The sequence below is a fragment of the Phacochoerus africanus genome, chromosome 6 (assembly GCF_016906955.1).
Source record: "Phacochoerus africanus isolate WHEZ1 chromosome 6, ROS_Pafr_v1, whole genome shotgun sequence".
NCBI classification, from domain to species: Eukaryota; Metazoa; Chordata; class Mammalia; order Artiodactyla; family Suidae; genus Phacochoerus; species Phacochoerus africanus.
The window spans coordinates 90,889,091-90,902,076 of record NC_062549.1 but is presented as its reverse complement, the minus strand read 5'-3'; the positions used below and the strand labels follow the sequence as shown (position 1 = coordinate 90,902,076).

General features: G+C 55.9%; 1 protein-coding gene and 1 long non-coding RNA gene across 2 annotated transcripts; one reads left to right on the top strand and one right to left on the bottom strand.

Moving 5' to 3' along the window:
• Nucleotides 1-3,741: 3,741 nt before the first annotated feature.
• Nucleotides 3,742-11,386, bottom strand: VSIG8 (V-set and immunoglobulin domain containing 8). Its single transcript, XM_047784194.1, has 7 exons — nucleotides 11,152-11,386; nucleotides 7,767-7,942; nucleotides 7,012-7,213; nucleotides 6,667-6,888; nucleotides 5,839-5,958; nucleotides 5,332-5,530; nucleotides 3,742-4,468 (listed from the first exon to the last, which is right to left on the bottom strand). The coding sequence occupies exons 1-7, from the start codon at nucleotides 11,198-11,200 to the stop codon at nucleotides 4,171-4,173; spliced, it is 1,266 nt and encodes a 421-aa protein (XP_047640150.1). The 5' UTR covers nucleotides 11,201-11,386; the 3' UTR covers nucleotides 3,742-4,170.
• Nucleotides 4,229-8,134, top strand: LOC125129472 (uncharacterized). The gene is made up of 3 exons (XR_007135484.1): nucleotides 4,229-4,410; nucleotides 6,100-6,282; nucleotides 7,097-8,134. It is a non-coding gene; the product is annotated as an uncharacterized LOC125129472 (long non-coding RNA).
• Nucleotides 11,387-12,986: the final 1,600 nt, after the last annotated feature.

Genomic DNA, 12,986 nt, shown 5'->3' with positions numbered 1-12,986 from the left:
CGGCAATAATTTATTTAGGGATTTAGGAACTTCCGGGGCTTCCCTGTTGAGTCACTCAACCGAAAGTTGTTTCGGTGGGTCTTGGTCTTTTTGTATCTTGTTGTTCATAATTTGTCCCACCTGCTGCATGGGTACAGTTATTTTTAGTCCCTTAAAGCTTCTTTGTATTCCTCTAGGAGACATTTGCTCAGGCTCAAGCAGACCCCTAAAGGGTCTCAGGTCCCAGGTCCCAGCTTGTCTCAAAATGATTCCGCAGATGGGCTGGATGGACCAAGAGTGTAAACTCCACAGCCAGGTTTCTTAGGCTCTCACCTGAGGCTCCCCCTGGGAAGCAGAGGGGACAGGGCTAAAGCGCAGATCTAGTTCCCTGCCTTATGACAGGTTGCTGCCTAAGCAGTGAATAGAAAATTAATTCTCAAAACTCCTTTGTGACTAGCGAAGCAGAAAAAAAAAAATTAATCCCTCCCCAGAGTCACACAGTGTGACTGGGCCTAGAGTAATTGAAAGGTAATGGGGCAGCACCCATAGTTACTCTCATAGGAGCAGAGAAGACAAATCACTGAGATTCCATAGAGTCACGCTGCTGAGAATGTGAGGCTTAAGAGAAGGTGACTAGGGGATGACTTCCTAAAACCTGGGCAAGAGGATCAGAAAAGGAACTGAGTCAGGAAGGACACAGAATGTCTTCTGAGTAGATTACCCAGGGCTGGATGCCCTGAGAGACCAATTCATGGAAATTCTGTGGATGCCAAGTTAGGTTTCTGATGGCTACCAAGGCCATATAAATTATCTGAATAATTTTTCATCAGCCAGAGGAACTAGAACTCAGTTTTGGCAAAGCTGGGACACAAACAGGCAGAACTAGGAAGTGGGATGAACACAGCTGACTTGGTGCTTTCTGTATCTCTCTGGAAAAACAGAGAAAAATCAGGACTGAACTTGAAATTTCCTCCCTTGAAGGCCTTTTTTGAGGGGCCGTGCTTGTGGCATGTAGAAGTTCCCAGACCAGGGATCAAATCCTTGCCACAGCAGCAACCAAAGCTGCTCTATGACAACTCCAGATCCTTAACCTGCTGAGCCACAAGGGAACTCTCTTGAAGCAGCCTTTGTGGACACAGTGCTGCCTGCCTAGGGACATGATCTGCCTAAGGTTTTTTTGTTTTTTGCTTTTTTTTTTTTGCTTTTTAGAGCTGAGCCTGAGGCATAAGGAAGTTCCCAGGCTAGGGGTCCAATTGGAGCTACAGCTGCCAGCCTACACCACAGCCACAGCAACAGGAGATTCAAGCCTCATCCATGACCTACACCACAGCTCACAGCAACGCCAGATCCTTAACCCACTGAGCAAGGCTAGGGATCGAACCTGCATCCTCATGGATACTAGTCGGGTTCGTTACCACTGAGCCACAATGGAACTCCTGCCTAAGGTTTATAAGCCAGTTGTTAAATGTAGCCATTATTACAAAGTAAATTATATAAATTTGAGTTCTATTAAGACACAGGAGATCAGTACTCAAAATCCATCCCTTCCTAATTAGTTTGCTATAGTTTACGACTGCCTTAGTTCCAGAGGTTATTTCCTCCGGCAGTGACACTGTGATAGTGCACATTTCTCCCGACTCCACACCAGGCACCTCATGTTGGTCGCCTGAAATCAGCCACGGTGGAGAATTCACATCAGGGAAAGGGCAAATGATACACATCAGGGCTTCTCTGCCCTATGTCCTCAACCCCGCTCCCAAAGCCACCGGCAAACATTTCCCCAGAGCTATCCTCCTCCAACGCTGACAAGGTTTCACGCAGGAGGAATGAAAACACACGGAGATGGTCCCTGAAGCGAAACCTCAGGGGCAGAAACGTCCCTCCTCCCTGACCCAGTGGAGGTGAGTGCGGCGATAATTTATTTAGGGATTTAGGCACTTCCCTGGCTTCCCTGTTGAGTCCCTCGGCCTGAAAGTTGTTTCCAGAGTCTAAAATCCTTTAGTGCATTTTAATGAGCTTTTCTTGCCAGGGCCTCGCTGTTCTCACCCTTCAAAGGGAGGCTAAGGCCAAGCACGGCTCCCTGGTTTCTGGATGGGGAAGATGATGTCATTCAACACAACCTGCACAGCTGGCTGCCTTTGTCTCTCACCACCTCGCAGGAGGCTGAGCTGGAGGCTCCTTAGACTGGGAGGGCCCTCCCCTTGTCAATCCCCTGCCTTAGGGCAAATGTGTGCCAGGCCCAGTGCCCTGCCAGAGCTCTACCTGTCTCTGAACAAGTCATCCTACAGGTGCTCATAAACGTTTCCGAATAAACGAGAGGATGGATGGCTCCTGCCGTTCTCTGTCCCCCTCACTGTGAATCCCCTCATCACCACCCCCGTATGCCCATCCATCCTCCCGAACCCCTCACCTCCCCACCCCCACTCGAAGACATCTGTCCCTGGCTCCCTCTGTCCCACCATCATTTCTTCTTTCTCTTCCAAAGCTCCATCAAGGCTGACAGAGATGCCCTCATCCATGTTTCACATACCCACGCCAACCAGAAGGGATTTCTAATTATGCACAGCCAAGCACGGTTTCAGGGCTTCCTCTGCCAAGAAACTCTGCTCCATCCAAACTCCTCACTTTGGATGGCCCCAGGGTAGAAGAAAGAATTAGGAAGCCCAGCTTCTCCTCAAGAGAAAAAGAGGCAAAAAGAGAAGGAAGAGCTTGAGCTCTCAACAGGCAGGTGGCTGAGCAGAGGCAGGTAGAATGGAGTGACCTTGAAGTACTAGGCTCTTCGGAAGACCCTCAGCCCCTAGACCAGGCATACATCCAGTCGTGTGCCTGTTGCAGTCATCCTGCATGGAGGACAACCAGTTGGCCCACTCGAGGCAGCTGAATTGGCAATGTGATGTTAGGGCTCCCTAAGAATAGACCTTGGACAAGGGATAAAAACTGTGTGAGGCCAAACATTGCATTCAATAGAGGCACTGTATCTCTGAACCTTAGAGGTCAAATGGACTGCTCTGGGAGGTAGTGAGGTGCCACTGGAGGTATTCAAGAAGAGATTGAAATATCCTTTGCCAGGAATGTTGTAGAAGGAATTCTAATATCAGAGAAAGAGTCTAATGACCCAGAGTCAAATGCACCTGGATCAAAACCTCTGTTGCCCTGGTTAAGATGCCTAATTCCCTTGAGCCTCAGTTTCTTCACTTATTATAATGGGAGCCTGCACATCAAGGGTTAAATAAGGCAAAATATCAGAAAGCACCTGGCATTCAGAGGATGACCGATAAACGACCTTTTCATTAAAAAGGAGACTACGTTGGATGACTGTTTTTTCTACCCCAGAGTATGACTTTGAAATCCTTCCTCGTGGTTGAGAAGGATGGCATACATCTGGCATACATCTGGATGGCATCCATATATAAGGAAGTCAGGATTCGGTAGATAAGGGAGGGGAACAGAGAGGAGGATGCTGAGAGGTTATCCCTGCCAGTTCCTTGTTTCCTCTCTTGATTTCTGGAATAAAAGAGAAAAGCAGGATTTTGAATTTAAAATCAAGCCTCAGAGTCTCAGCATCCCCATCTGCAAAGGTAAGGAATAGGATTACAGCCCCTTCCAACTCTAACTGCTCCTGATCTAAGGTGGAGGAGGGAGGAAATGGTGCAGAAATGAAGCAGGACAATAGGGAGCGACCGCCCCCTGCCTCATCCCTGAGCAGTGCCCACCACCCCGACCCAAAGCCCTACCCTCCGTGGAACCACAGCCCCCTCAGTCTCAAGTCTTACATTGTCTTTATTGTGCTAACAATGCCGCCTCGGAGCTCAGATCACATACACACAACAATTCAGTCGACTCCCACCCACCCGGCTCCTGGGGCTCTCTGCCTAGGCTGAGGACACCGGGCCTTCTGCCTCCAGCGTTTTGGAACTCTTTCTCCTCCCTCCCTCTCCCGGAGCCTCGTGGACCAGGGGTTGCGAAGAGGGCCCAGATGGCCTTTCGACACCCTCTCCCGACGCCCCCCTCCCCCCTTGAGGGGGAGGAGGCTCAGCCTCCCTACTCGGTTCCCGAGGGAAACGCCTTCAGCCCCCAGCCGCCGGGCGGCCCGGGGCAGGCGAGGTTGGAGCCGGCCCCAGCGCGTCCCCAGCTGCGGACAGAGAGCCCCGCACCCTCCTCCCCGCCGGGGCGCAGCCCGGCACGGCGCGCTCACACTAAGAGGCCGTCCTTGCCCGGCAGCTGCCCCTCCGCGGCACAGTCGGCGGGGTCGGCGCTCTTGACCTTGACGTAGACCGGGGAGGGGCCTGCTTCGCAGGTGGCGGCGGCGGCGGCGGCGGCGGGGGCGGTGGTGCGGAGCGCCAGGGCCACGTCCTCCGGGCCGCCGCAGGGCGGGGGCGCGTACTTGCGGCGCAGGGAGCGGCTGATGTTCTGCGTCGGGTACCCCAGGAGGTGGGTGACGCGGCTGCCGCGCCCGCTGGCCTTGCACCCGGGCGCCACGGCGTCCTCTCTGTGGAAAACAACAGGCGGGCGGGTGAGCGGGCTCCTCCGCGGCGCGGCGTGGGCACGGCCTGGGCAGAGCCGGGGGCTCTTGGCAACCTCGTCTCCCGCGCCTCCCTCCGCCTCCCCTCGCCTCTCAACCTAAGCCTCGACCTCCTCTCCCCTCTGCCTCCTCCTCGGCCGGCGACCCCCGCAGCGCTTCCGGGCCGCCACCCCCATCCTCCGGACAGGACTTGCCCACGCATGTCCAGGCAGCCCCATCTAGGCGCCCTCCGGTCCCCTTCCGATGTTTTCGCAGAACCCCCGGCTTTAGCAGGGAGGGAACCTCGCAGATCCAGAAGGAGCTGTTTTCCCTGTCCTTTCCTTAACTAACCTTCACCTTGCCCCCTGCTTCTCCTCACCTCCTGCCCCCTCAGGCTTCTCCTCCATCCCCAGAGCATTGCAGTCATTAGCACTATTAGACTTTTTCTATTTTTATTTCTAGTTTGTTTATAATAAGTTATTAGCACTATTCTTATTAACTCTTCTTAAATAAGCATGTCCAGAGTTCTGACCGGCGCAATTCAGGAGAACTGTGAAAATAAATACAGGCCCTGCCCTCCAGGAGCTTACAGTCTAGACAAGACAGAGAGGTGCAGAGACCGGTGGGAGGTGGAGGGCAGGGGAGCACAGGTGGAGACTAGGCATGGGAAGGGGGAGAGAAAAAAGCCATGCGACGAGGAGCAGGTCGACATGCTGTGGTCCCAGCACTCCGTGGCGATGGCAGGCAGGGTTGGGGTGGGGGTCCCAGCCGGCCTGTGCAGGCAAGGGTGAAGAGGGGCAGGGCGCCGGTTCCGGGCCGCGCAGCAGCATGCAGCATGCATCAGGTTTTACCTGATCTCATTAGACAAGTCGCCGCAGGCCCCTCCGCCGACCCCGCCGCCGTTGCCATAACCGAAGGCACCGCGGGTGCCACCGGTCCCGGTGCCCCCACAGCACCAGCAGACGAGCCCCCAGATGCCCACAAACAGGCAGGCCAACATGAGCAGAGAGCCCAGCACTGCACCGATGATGATTCCTATGCGCTTGGTGTCTGGGGAGAGAAATAGAGACTAGTCAGGCTTTCTGCACCTGCGCAGGGGCCTGGCTAACCAGCAGGGAGCAGGGCAGGGCGTCTGTGGAGAATAGGATGGGGAACCCAGGGGATCTCAGGGCCCTTGGACCCGCAGTGAGGCATATATGGAAAGATGCTAGTTAACGCCTCCCAGCTGCCCTTGGCAGACCTATGCGTTGATGGCAGTGGGAAGGCAGAGCCAGCTGAGGCTCCAAAATAGAGCCCAGGTTCCTCCAGTCCAACCCTCCCAGCCACCGAGTCCCCAGCACCACTGCCCCTGCACCCACCTGAGACCTTCACCTCCACCACACACACGCTGTAGCCCACGTGGTTGGCCACTGTGCACTGATACAGCCCATCATCCTCAGGGCCGATGGCCTTCAACACCAGGTCACCATTGCTCAGTCCTGGAAATGAGGGAGCATCAGAGGGCTATGGCGAGGCCGAGGGGAGGGGCAGGGTCTCTGAGAGTTTCTAGAACTTTGTGGGGTGGGGCATGGAAGGAGGGAAGGGTATATGCACAGTCACAAGTCAACCCCATTCTCCAGGTGAGTCACCTACCCCCTGCTGAAACAGAGATGCAAGGAAGGGCCCCTTTCCCAACAACTGGAGAGAGATCATCAATTCACCCTGTGATCCTTAGCGAGCCTTGGTCTCCTCATTTGTACAGTGAGGACAGGGCTAGACCGGCAGAATTCTAAGGTCCCTTCCAGCTTGGATCCTCTTTGACTGTGAGTACCTGCCAGCTTCTCTGGGTGCCGGCAGCTTTATACACCCCATCCCCTTTAATCCTCACATTCCCCCCATATACTGTATAATAAAAACCAAGGTTTCATTTCATTTCAAGAGGTTAAGCCACTTGCCTGAGTCTTACAGCGGGTCATGGTCCAGCCAGGGTTCAAGCCCAGCTCTATCTCAGACTGTGCTCTTCCCAGATTAACCCTGCTGCTTTAGACTGACTCTCCCCTCTTGCCTCCTCATCTTTCCTCCATAGCAGCTTCTGGAACAGGCTCAGGGAAAGGGTCTCCCCCAGGGATTTCTAGGTTTGACCTGGCACCCCACCGATGCCCCAGAGGAAGCCCCACCAGGACCCAGAGGCCCAATCTCCCGCTCACCTTGGTTTATGGTGCTGTGGAAGGACTCCTGGTAGGAGAGCTCAGAGTGGAAGCTGTGCTGGGAGTGGTAGGACCCGGCACGGTAGGGGTGGGTGTACCCGCTGATCTTGGCCCACTTGTAGGAGAGAGGCGGGCTGCCCCCATTGGCAAAGCACTTCAGGACTATGTCGTTGCCGCGAGTCATGTGGCCCTCAGACCAGCACATGGGCACCGCGGGCCGTGCTGCAGGGAAGTGGGCTGTGGTGAGCCAGGGCCCAGCCAAGAGGCAGAGCCAGGCTCAGGGTGGCCAAGCCGCCCTTGGCTCTGAACTCTGGGGAAGGGGAACCCAGAGGGGTCTGGTCATACCTTGGACAGTGACGATGACTCTCCGGGTGGCCATGGTGGTCTTCTTCACCCGACACTCATAGGTGGCTGTGTCGGATACCTGCAGGTTCGAGAGGGTGATGGAAGCATCGTACTGGCTGGGATCCGAGGCTGCAAAGCGGACCCTCTGCTGCAGATGGGGGAGGTTACCGTGGTTGATCCTCTTGTCCTGGTAACTAAGGAACTGTGAAGAAGAGAAGAAAACAGAGATGGTGAGACAGGCAGAGCCAAGGAAAGCCTCGCGGATTGGCTGTCATGGGCAATTCTCTAAACTTCCCTGAGACTTAGTTTTCTCCAATGAAAAATGGAAACGATGGTGCCCAATGCACTGACATTTGCATGAGATCAGATGAGATCACGCTCTGCCCAACCTCTGCATGACACGGGTGCGTAAGGATTAAACAGATGAGGTGTATAAAGCTGCTGGCACGCAGAGAGGCTGCCTGGTACTCACAATCAAAAACTATCAGAGCTGCAAGTATAAGGCCAGGGTGGGGACAGTGCCGCATCTTCCCTTTGGAGTCGGGTGGGAGGAGGCAGACTGACAAGCTGGCATGATTGGTAATAACATAGCTCTTCCCTGTTGCCACAGTCTCTGAGAAGCCTTCGGGGAAGTTCAAGGGCTTGGTTTTCTTATCTGCCATGCTTCCCCCCACCCCCCGCCCCAGAGTGTTGGCTGCCCAACAGGTAGATATCCTGCAGTGTAGGGTGAGGGGAACCCAGCGCCCAGCACTCACCACATTCTCCCGTTGTGAGGGGTCTGAGTGGACCTGCATCCACTCGATGTCCAGCCCATTGGGACCATAGTCCTCAGGGTCCAGGATGTAGGGGCAGCCCAGTCTCACATTGTCACCTTCCGCCAGGTACAGGATCTCCTGGCCATCCCCGTTGATCCGCACAGCAGACAGCAGTGCTAGGATGCAGGCAGGGCAGATGGGGTAGGGGGAACAGAACCAGCACTTGGGTGGTCAGCTTCAACCCCTCTCCCTCCACCATTTCTGTCTGTGGCAGTCCCGGGCTCAGTGGGGGTTTCCTGGGAAGGAGGGGCTTCTCTGAGTGTGTGCGTAGGTGTATGCATAAATTGCTAGATGCATGTCTCTGCATACTTGTGGAAGCATGTCTTTATTTTATGATTGTGGATTGCATCTGAATGCTGTGTGTGTATCTAGAGCTGCTGTGAATCTTGTATGCATTATGTATCCTGTATGAGTAGGTACACACATGTACATTGCTTGCTTATCGATGTTTGTGGCTGCCTATGAGTATTGTAGGGAGATTCATGCCCTTGAATCTAGTAGAGTGAGTGTTTATTTATATGTTAGTGTGTGTGTGTGTGTGTGTGTGTGTGTGTGTGTGTGTGTGTGGAGGGGGTGTAGGCACAGTGAGCACATGGGGCTGTTACATGATGGAAGAGCCTGGCAGGTTAAGAGCCACCTCTGTCTGGGCCAAGTGAGGTGATGGTGTCTGAAGGCAGGAGGATGGCCACAGTGGCCTCTGGAGTCCCTTTCCAGTCAAGAAGCAGAAGAATGGGTGTGTCTCTGCCTTTGTGACAGAGTGTGCCTGGCTGTGCAAGTGCTCTGAGTGATGGTGTGTACCTATGCGTGACAGTGAGCAGGAGCCTGGCTGTGTCCATGTGTGCTTGTGAGTGATGGTGCTGGGACCACGGCCACGTGCATCTGTAGGACAGGTGAGCCTTGCAGGAAGGTGTGTGGCGTGGTGAGCTTTGCATCATTCCCCTTGTGTGATCAGGTGGCTCAGATCCAGCCACCCCCATGTGCTCGCTCCATTTGGGGCCCCTCCCGCTACTGCCCGCCCTAGCCCCATTGAGTCAGCCCAAGGTGAGGAGTCAGGATATGGAAGCTCAGGACGGATCTCTCCCTCCCTACCCCAGAGCCCCAGGCAAGTGCTAGCCCCAACCGGTTGGACCTAGAGAGGAATACAAAGGGGGTGTGCCCAGGGCCCCAACCCTGGCACGCCACCTCCCCATCTCCTGCAACCCTCCCTCCTCAGGCCCCTGGCCCAGCCTGGCTCCCTCTCCTTCTTCGTTTGAGGTCCCAGCCCCTGGTCACGGCAACCCATTCTGCCCTGCCCTTCTCTGCCTTTCTCCTGGAACCACCTTCCCACTTAGAGAGCATCTCTCACACACGCTGTGACAGCCAAAGAAATCAACACGCATTCTTAGAAGGCTTCAAAATGCAGAGACGTACCTACACAATCCCCACCTTCCTACACACACAGACACTGTCTGATCCATACGGACACATGTCTACACAGCAACACTGGCATGTATTCATTCCAGAAGCCACACCCACCACACACTCTTACAGTCCCCCCGTGTGCGTGTGCATTCATTCAAGACCAGACATATCTGCAGAAGCTTAGTCTGGTTCCAGAAAGCCAGCAGGTGCCCTTTCAACACACCAAAACCTCAGGCATCACCAAACCTGCCCCTCGGAATCCTGGCGGGACCGTCAGCCATGCCCGAACCCCTGTAGGCTCCAGGGTAGCCCAGAGCTGGCAGGCTGGCTACTGGGGCTCTAACGGGACCGAGCGAGATGTCCTCCAGCCCCAGGCCAAGAGAACATCAGCTCATTCCTGAGATAAGGATCCTGATGCCATCTGCCAGGTCGTGGGCTGGCACAAGGCAAGCCAGTGATGAGCCAGAACTCAGCGGAGAGCAGAGGCTCCACCCTGGAGAAGGGCTGTTGAAAGCAACCCACAGCAAGAGAATGTTCTCCTCACCCCTGGGAGCCAGCCGGGCAGGAGGGTAAGTCCTCAGAGAAGGGGGCTTCTTGGGAAGAAGGGACAAGCTGCAAGAGAGCCTCCGCCCTGCACTGGGCAGTGTCTTAACCTAATAGCTCTCTCAGCCTCCTCCCACGGGTCCCAGGCTTCGTGTACCCCCATCACTCTCCCAAAGAAGGTGTTCCTGGTACCTTACCTTCATTTGACCCGGCACATCCAGGGAGTGTGAGAGGAGAGAGAAGCTGGAGAAAAGGAAAAGGAAGACCGGAGTGGGAGAGAGAGCTGGGTGTGGACACTTGGAGGGAGGGAGGGAGCAGACTCTCAGAGAAAGGGCAGACACCTCAGTAGTAGTGTCTACTCTCAGCTTGGAAGTCCTTTGTGAATTTTCAGGCTGCTTCCAGACCTCCTAACCCGCCCTCTGCAGGTGAAGGAGGGGGAGGAGAGGCGAGGGGCAGGGAGGGGAGAAAAGGTGGACCCCGCAGGAGTATGGGTCAATTAAGATATTAAGACATCACACAGAGATGTCCCAGGTCCCCATGGCCCAGCTTCCTGAGTGAGCTGTGCCAGCCAGGCTCTCACCGGATGGGGTGTTGCAGGCATCCTGCTGGAAATGCAGACACACACACACACACACACAGGCTGAAAATGCTTCCCCCCTTTCTGAGCCCTTCCTCTATGCCTCTCAGCCCAAATCCAGACCCCAGGAGGGCCTCAGAGCCATTTGCAGCAATGCCCGCACAGATTGGCCCTTGCTGGGACTTGCCCATCCCGGGCAGGCAGCCACCACGATGTCCAATCCTGAGCCCTGCCTTCCTGGTGTGCCCCAAGGAAGAGGCTCTGGGAATTACCCTCCCAACCCTCCCTAGACTCATCCTGGGGGTGCTGGTGCTATCCTGGGACTCTCAGAGCCGCTCTGGAAGCAGCCCACTCAACACCAGCCCAAGGCTCTGCCCTCTCAAGGCAAGCAACTCCCAGCCCTTGGCTCTGACCTGGGGGTAGGGGGAGTCCCTCCTGCCAGGAATAGCACCCAGACTGATGGAGAGGCTCCTCCTCAGCCCCCATCCAGCTCAGCTGCTCACCTGACCCTCCTGCTCCACCCCCAACTCCCACAGTAACTCCAGGTGAGCCCTAGGCACCCATTCGCAGCATGGGCATACATGTGTGAGCCCCGCAGGCTCACGGGCGCAGGGAAGAGCCAGCCAAGAACACATGCCCTAAACCTTCAGCACATCCAAACCCCAGTAGCAGCAGGGCCAGGGTGAGTGGCACCCTGCCAGGACATCTCAGCCGGCCTTCCAGGCTTCGCTGGGCACCCCACGCTGCCCTTTCCCTGCCCGTCTGGCATTATCTGGACATCCGTGCCCCTGCCCAGTCCCATACCTGGGCTCAGGCACACGAGCAGAAGATGCAATGCTCCTCGAACTCCCATGTCTCTAGGTTCGGTGTCTCCTCCTCCTGGGCTGGGTATCCCGGGGGGCCGGTGGCTGTGGGGCCGGTGGTGGTGGTAGTAGTGGGTGTGTGGGGGTGGGTAGGGAGGGGGAGCTGAGGGCCCAGACACTGCCTGGGGTGGCAGGAAGGTGCAGTGAGTGACCCGCTGGGGAGCAGCCGGCGTTATTTCTATGGGAGGGAGGGGGCCTGGTCCACGCCTTGGGGAGGAGTCCCAGGAACCCTAATTAGCGGGGTGACAGAGTGACCTACCCAGGCATTTCCCAGCCCTTCCCCAAGCTCTTCCCTATCCCCAGAGTGGCGCAGGGTGGCCAGCGGGACTTGTAATTAGGCACCTGTTAAACTTCCACTTCCTCCTGGCCCCATCCTTGGGGTGACAACAGTCGCCCAATTTGACAGCGTCCACGGAGCTCCCCTCACCACTCATTTGTTGCCTCCTTCCCCAGGGAAAGGGGGAAGAGGAAGGAGAAGCCAGGCTTGGGATGGAAGGGTGGCCAAGCCTTGAAGGGCTCGCACTGACCCCAGGGAGCTGGCACCCGACACACCCTCTGAGCGGGCGCCAGCATGCCAAATCACGGCCCGCTCCACGTATGCCTGGCCCTCCAAGGCCCCCCTCCCACCTCAGTCAAGATCTGCAGAAAAGGACACAAGGGAAAGGGACATTGGGGCCGGAGGGGAAGCCCAAGCAGATGAAAGGGACCTAGGACCTCAGGTGGAGACAGGATGGGTGGGTAAGGGGAGACTGGGGAGAAGGGCACCAGGAGGCCTGGGAAGGGCTGTGCCTGTGTGCAGGTAGGACATCTCACTGGTGCGTGCCAGTGCATCTCTGCTGAGGGTACCAAGCTCCTCTGTGTGCACCTCTCTTAGGGATCGCTTAGTGTCCTTGCTTCTGTGCACAAAAGGGACACCAAGGACCCTCCTAACTGAGCTGCCATCAGAGCAACTAAGCCGCCACAAGGCAGGTTGGAGCTGGAATGGGGAGGTCCCACTGGGCATAGGGAGATGATGGAGGGCCAGCCCTTGCTCTTTGGGCCTGGGTGGGGGGTGGGGGTTGGGTCTCCGTACAGGCTTTGGGCCTCCCCTGGACTCCAGGACTGCCCCACACACAGCGGTAGGGGTCTGGTCTTGAGTGGCCTTGTTGAATAGCTCAACTCTCTCAAAGGCATCAAGCACTGCCAGGGACACAGGAAGGGCAGGGGTGGAGAAAGAGTCTCGGGGAGAGTTTCAAGGCTGAGGATGCTGCCAGGGCCCACCCCCCTGGGAAAAATAAAGCAGATCAATAAGGAAGCACAAGGAGTCCACGCACCTCGGCATTCCCCAGCTGCGCTCCCAACAATAACAGGTGCCTGGGACCCCCCGGATGTACACAGGCAATATTCTTAGTTCCTTATTTATTTGGAGGATTATGATATTGTCCCACACACTTCAGAGAGCAGGGATTATTATCCCCACTTTACAGAGGGGGAAACAGAGGCCTGGAGAATCGTGAGGATTTGGCTCAGGTGAGGCTGCTGGAGCCTAAGTGGGGGAGGTGCAGACACCCTGATGCTCGGTCCAGAGTGGTCCAAGGAAAGGGGATGGTGACCCAATGGGTTATTAGACCCACCTGTGGGGAAAGCCAGTGATGGACAGAAGGGTGAATAGGTGGGACCAGGAAGAGGGAGTCTGAAAAGAAGAATGAGGTCGTGGTTCCATTACACCGAAGTGCAGGGCTAGCCTTTAGCTGAGTTCTGGAGTACAGCTAATGTTAGAGTTGGAATGAGGGCTAG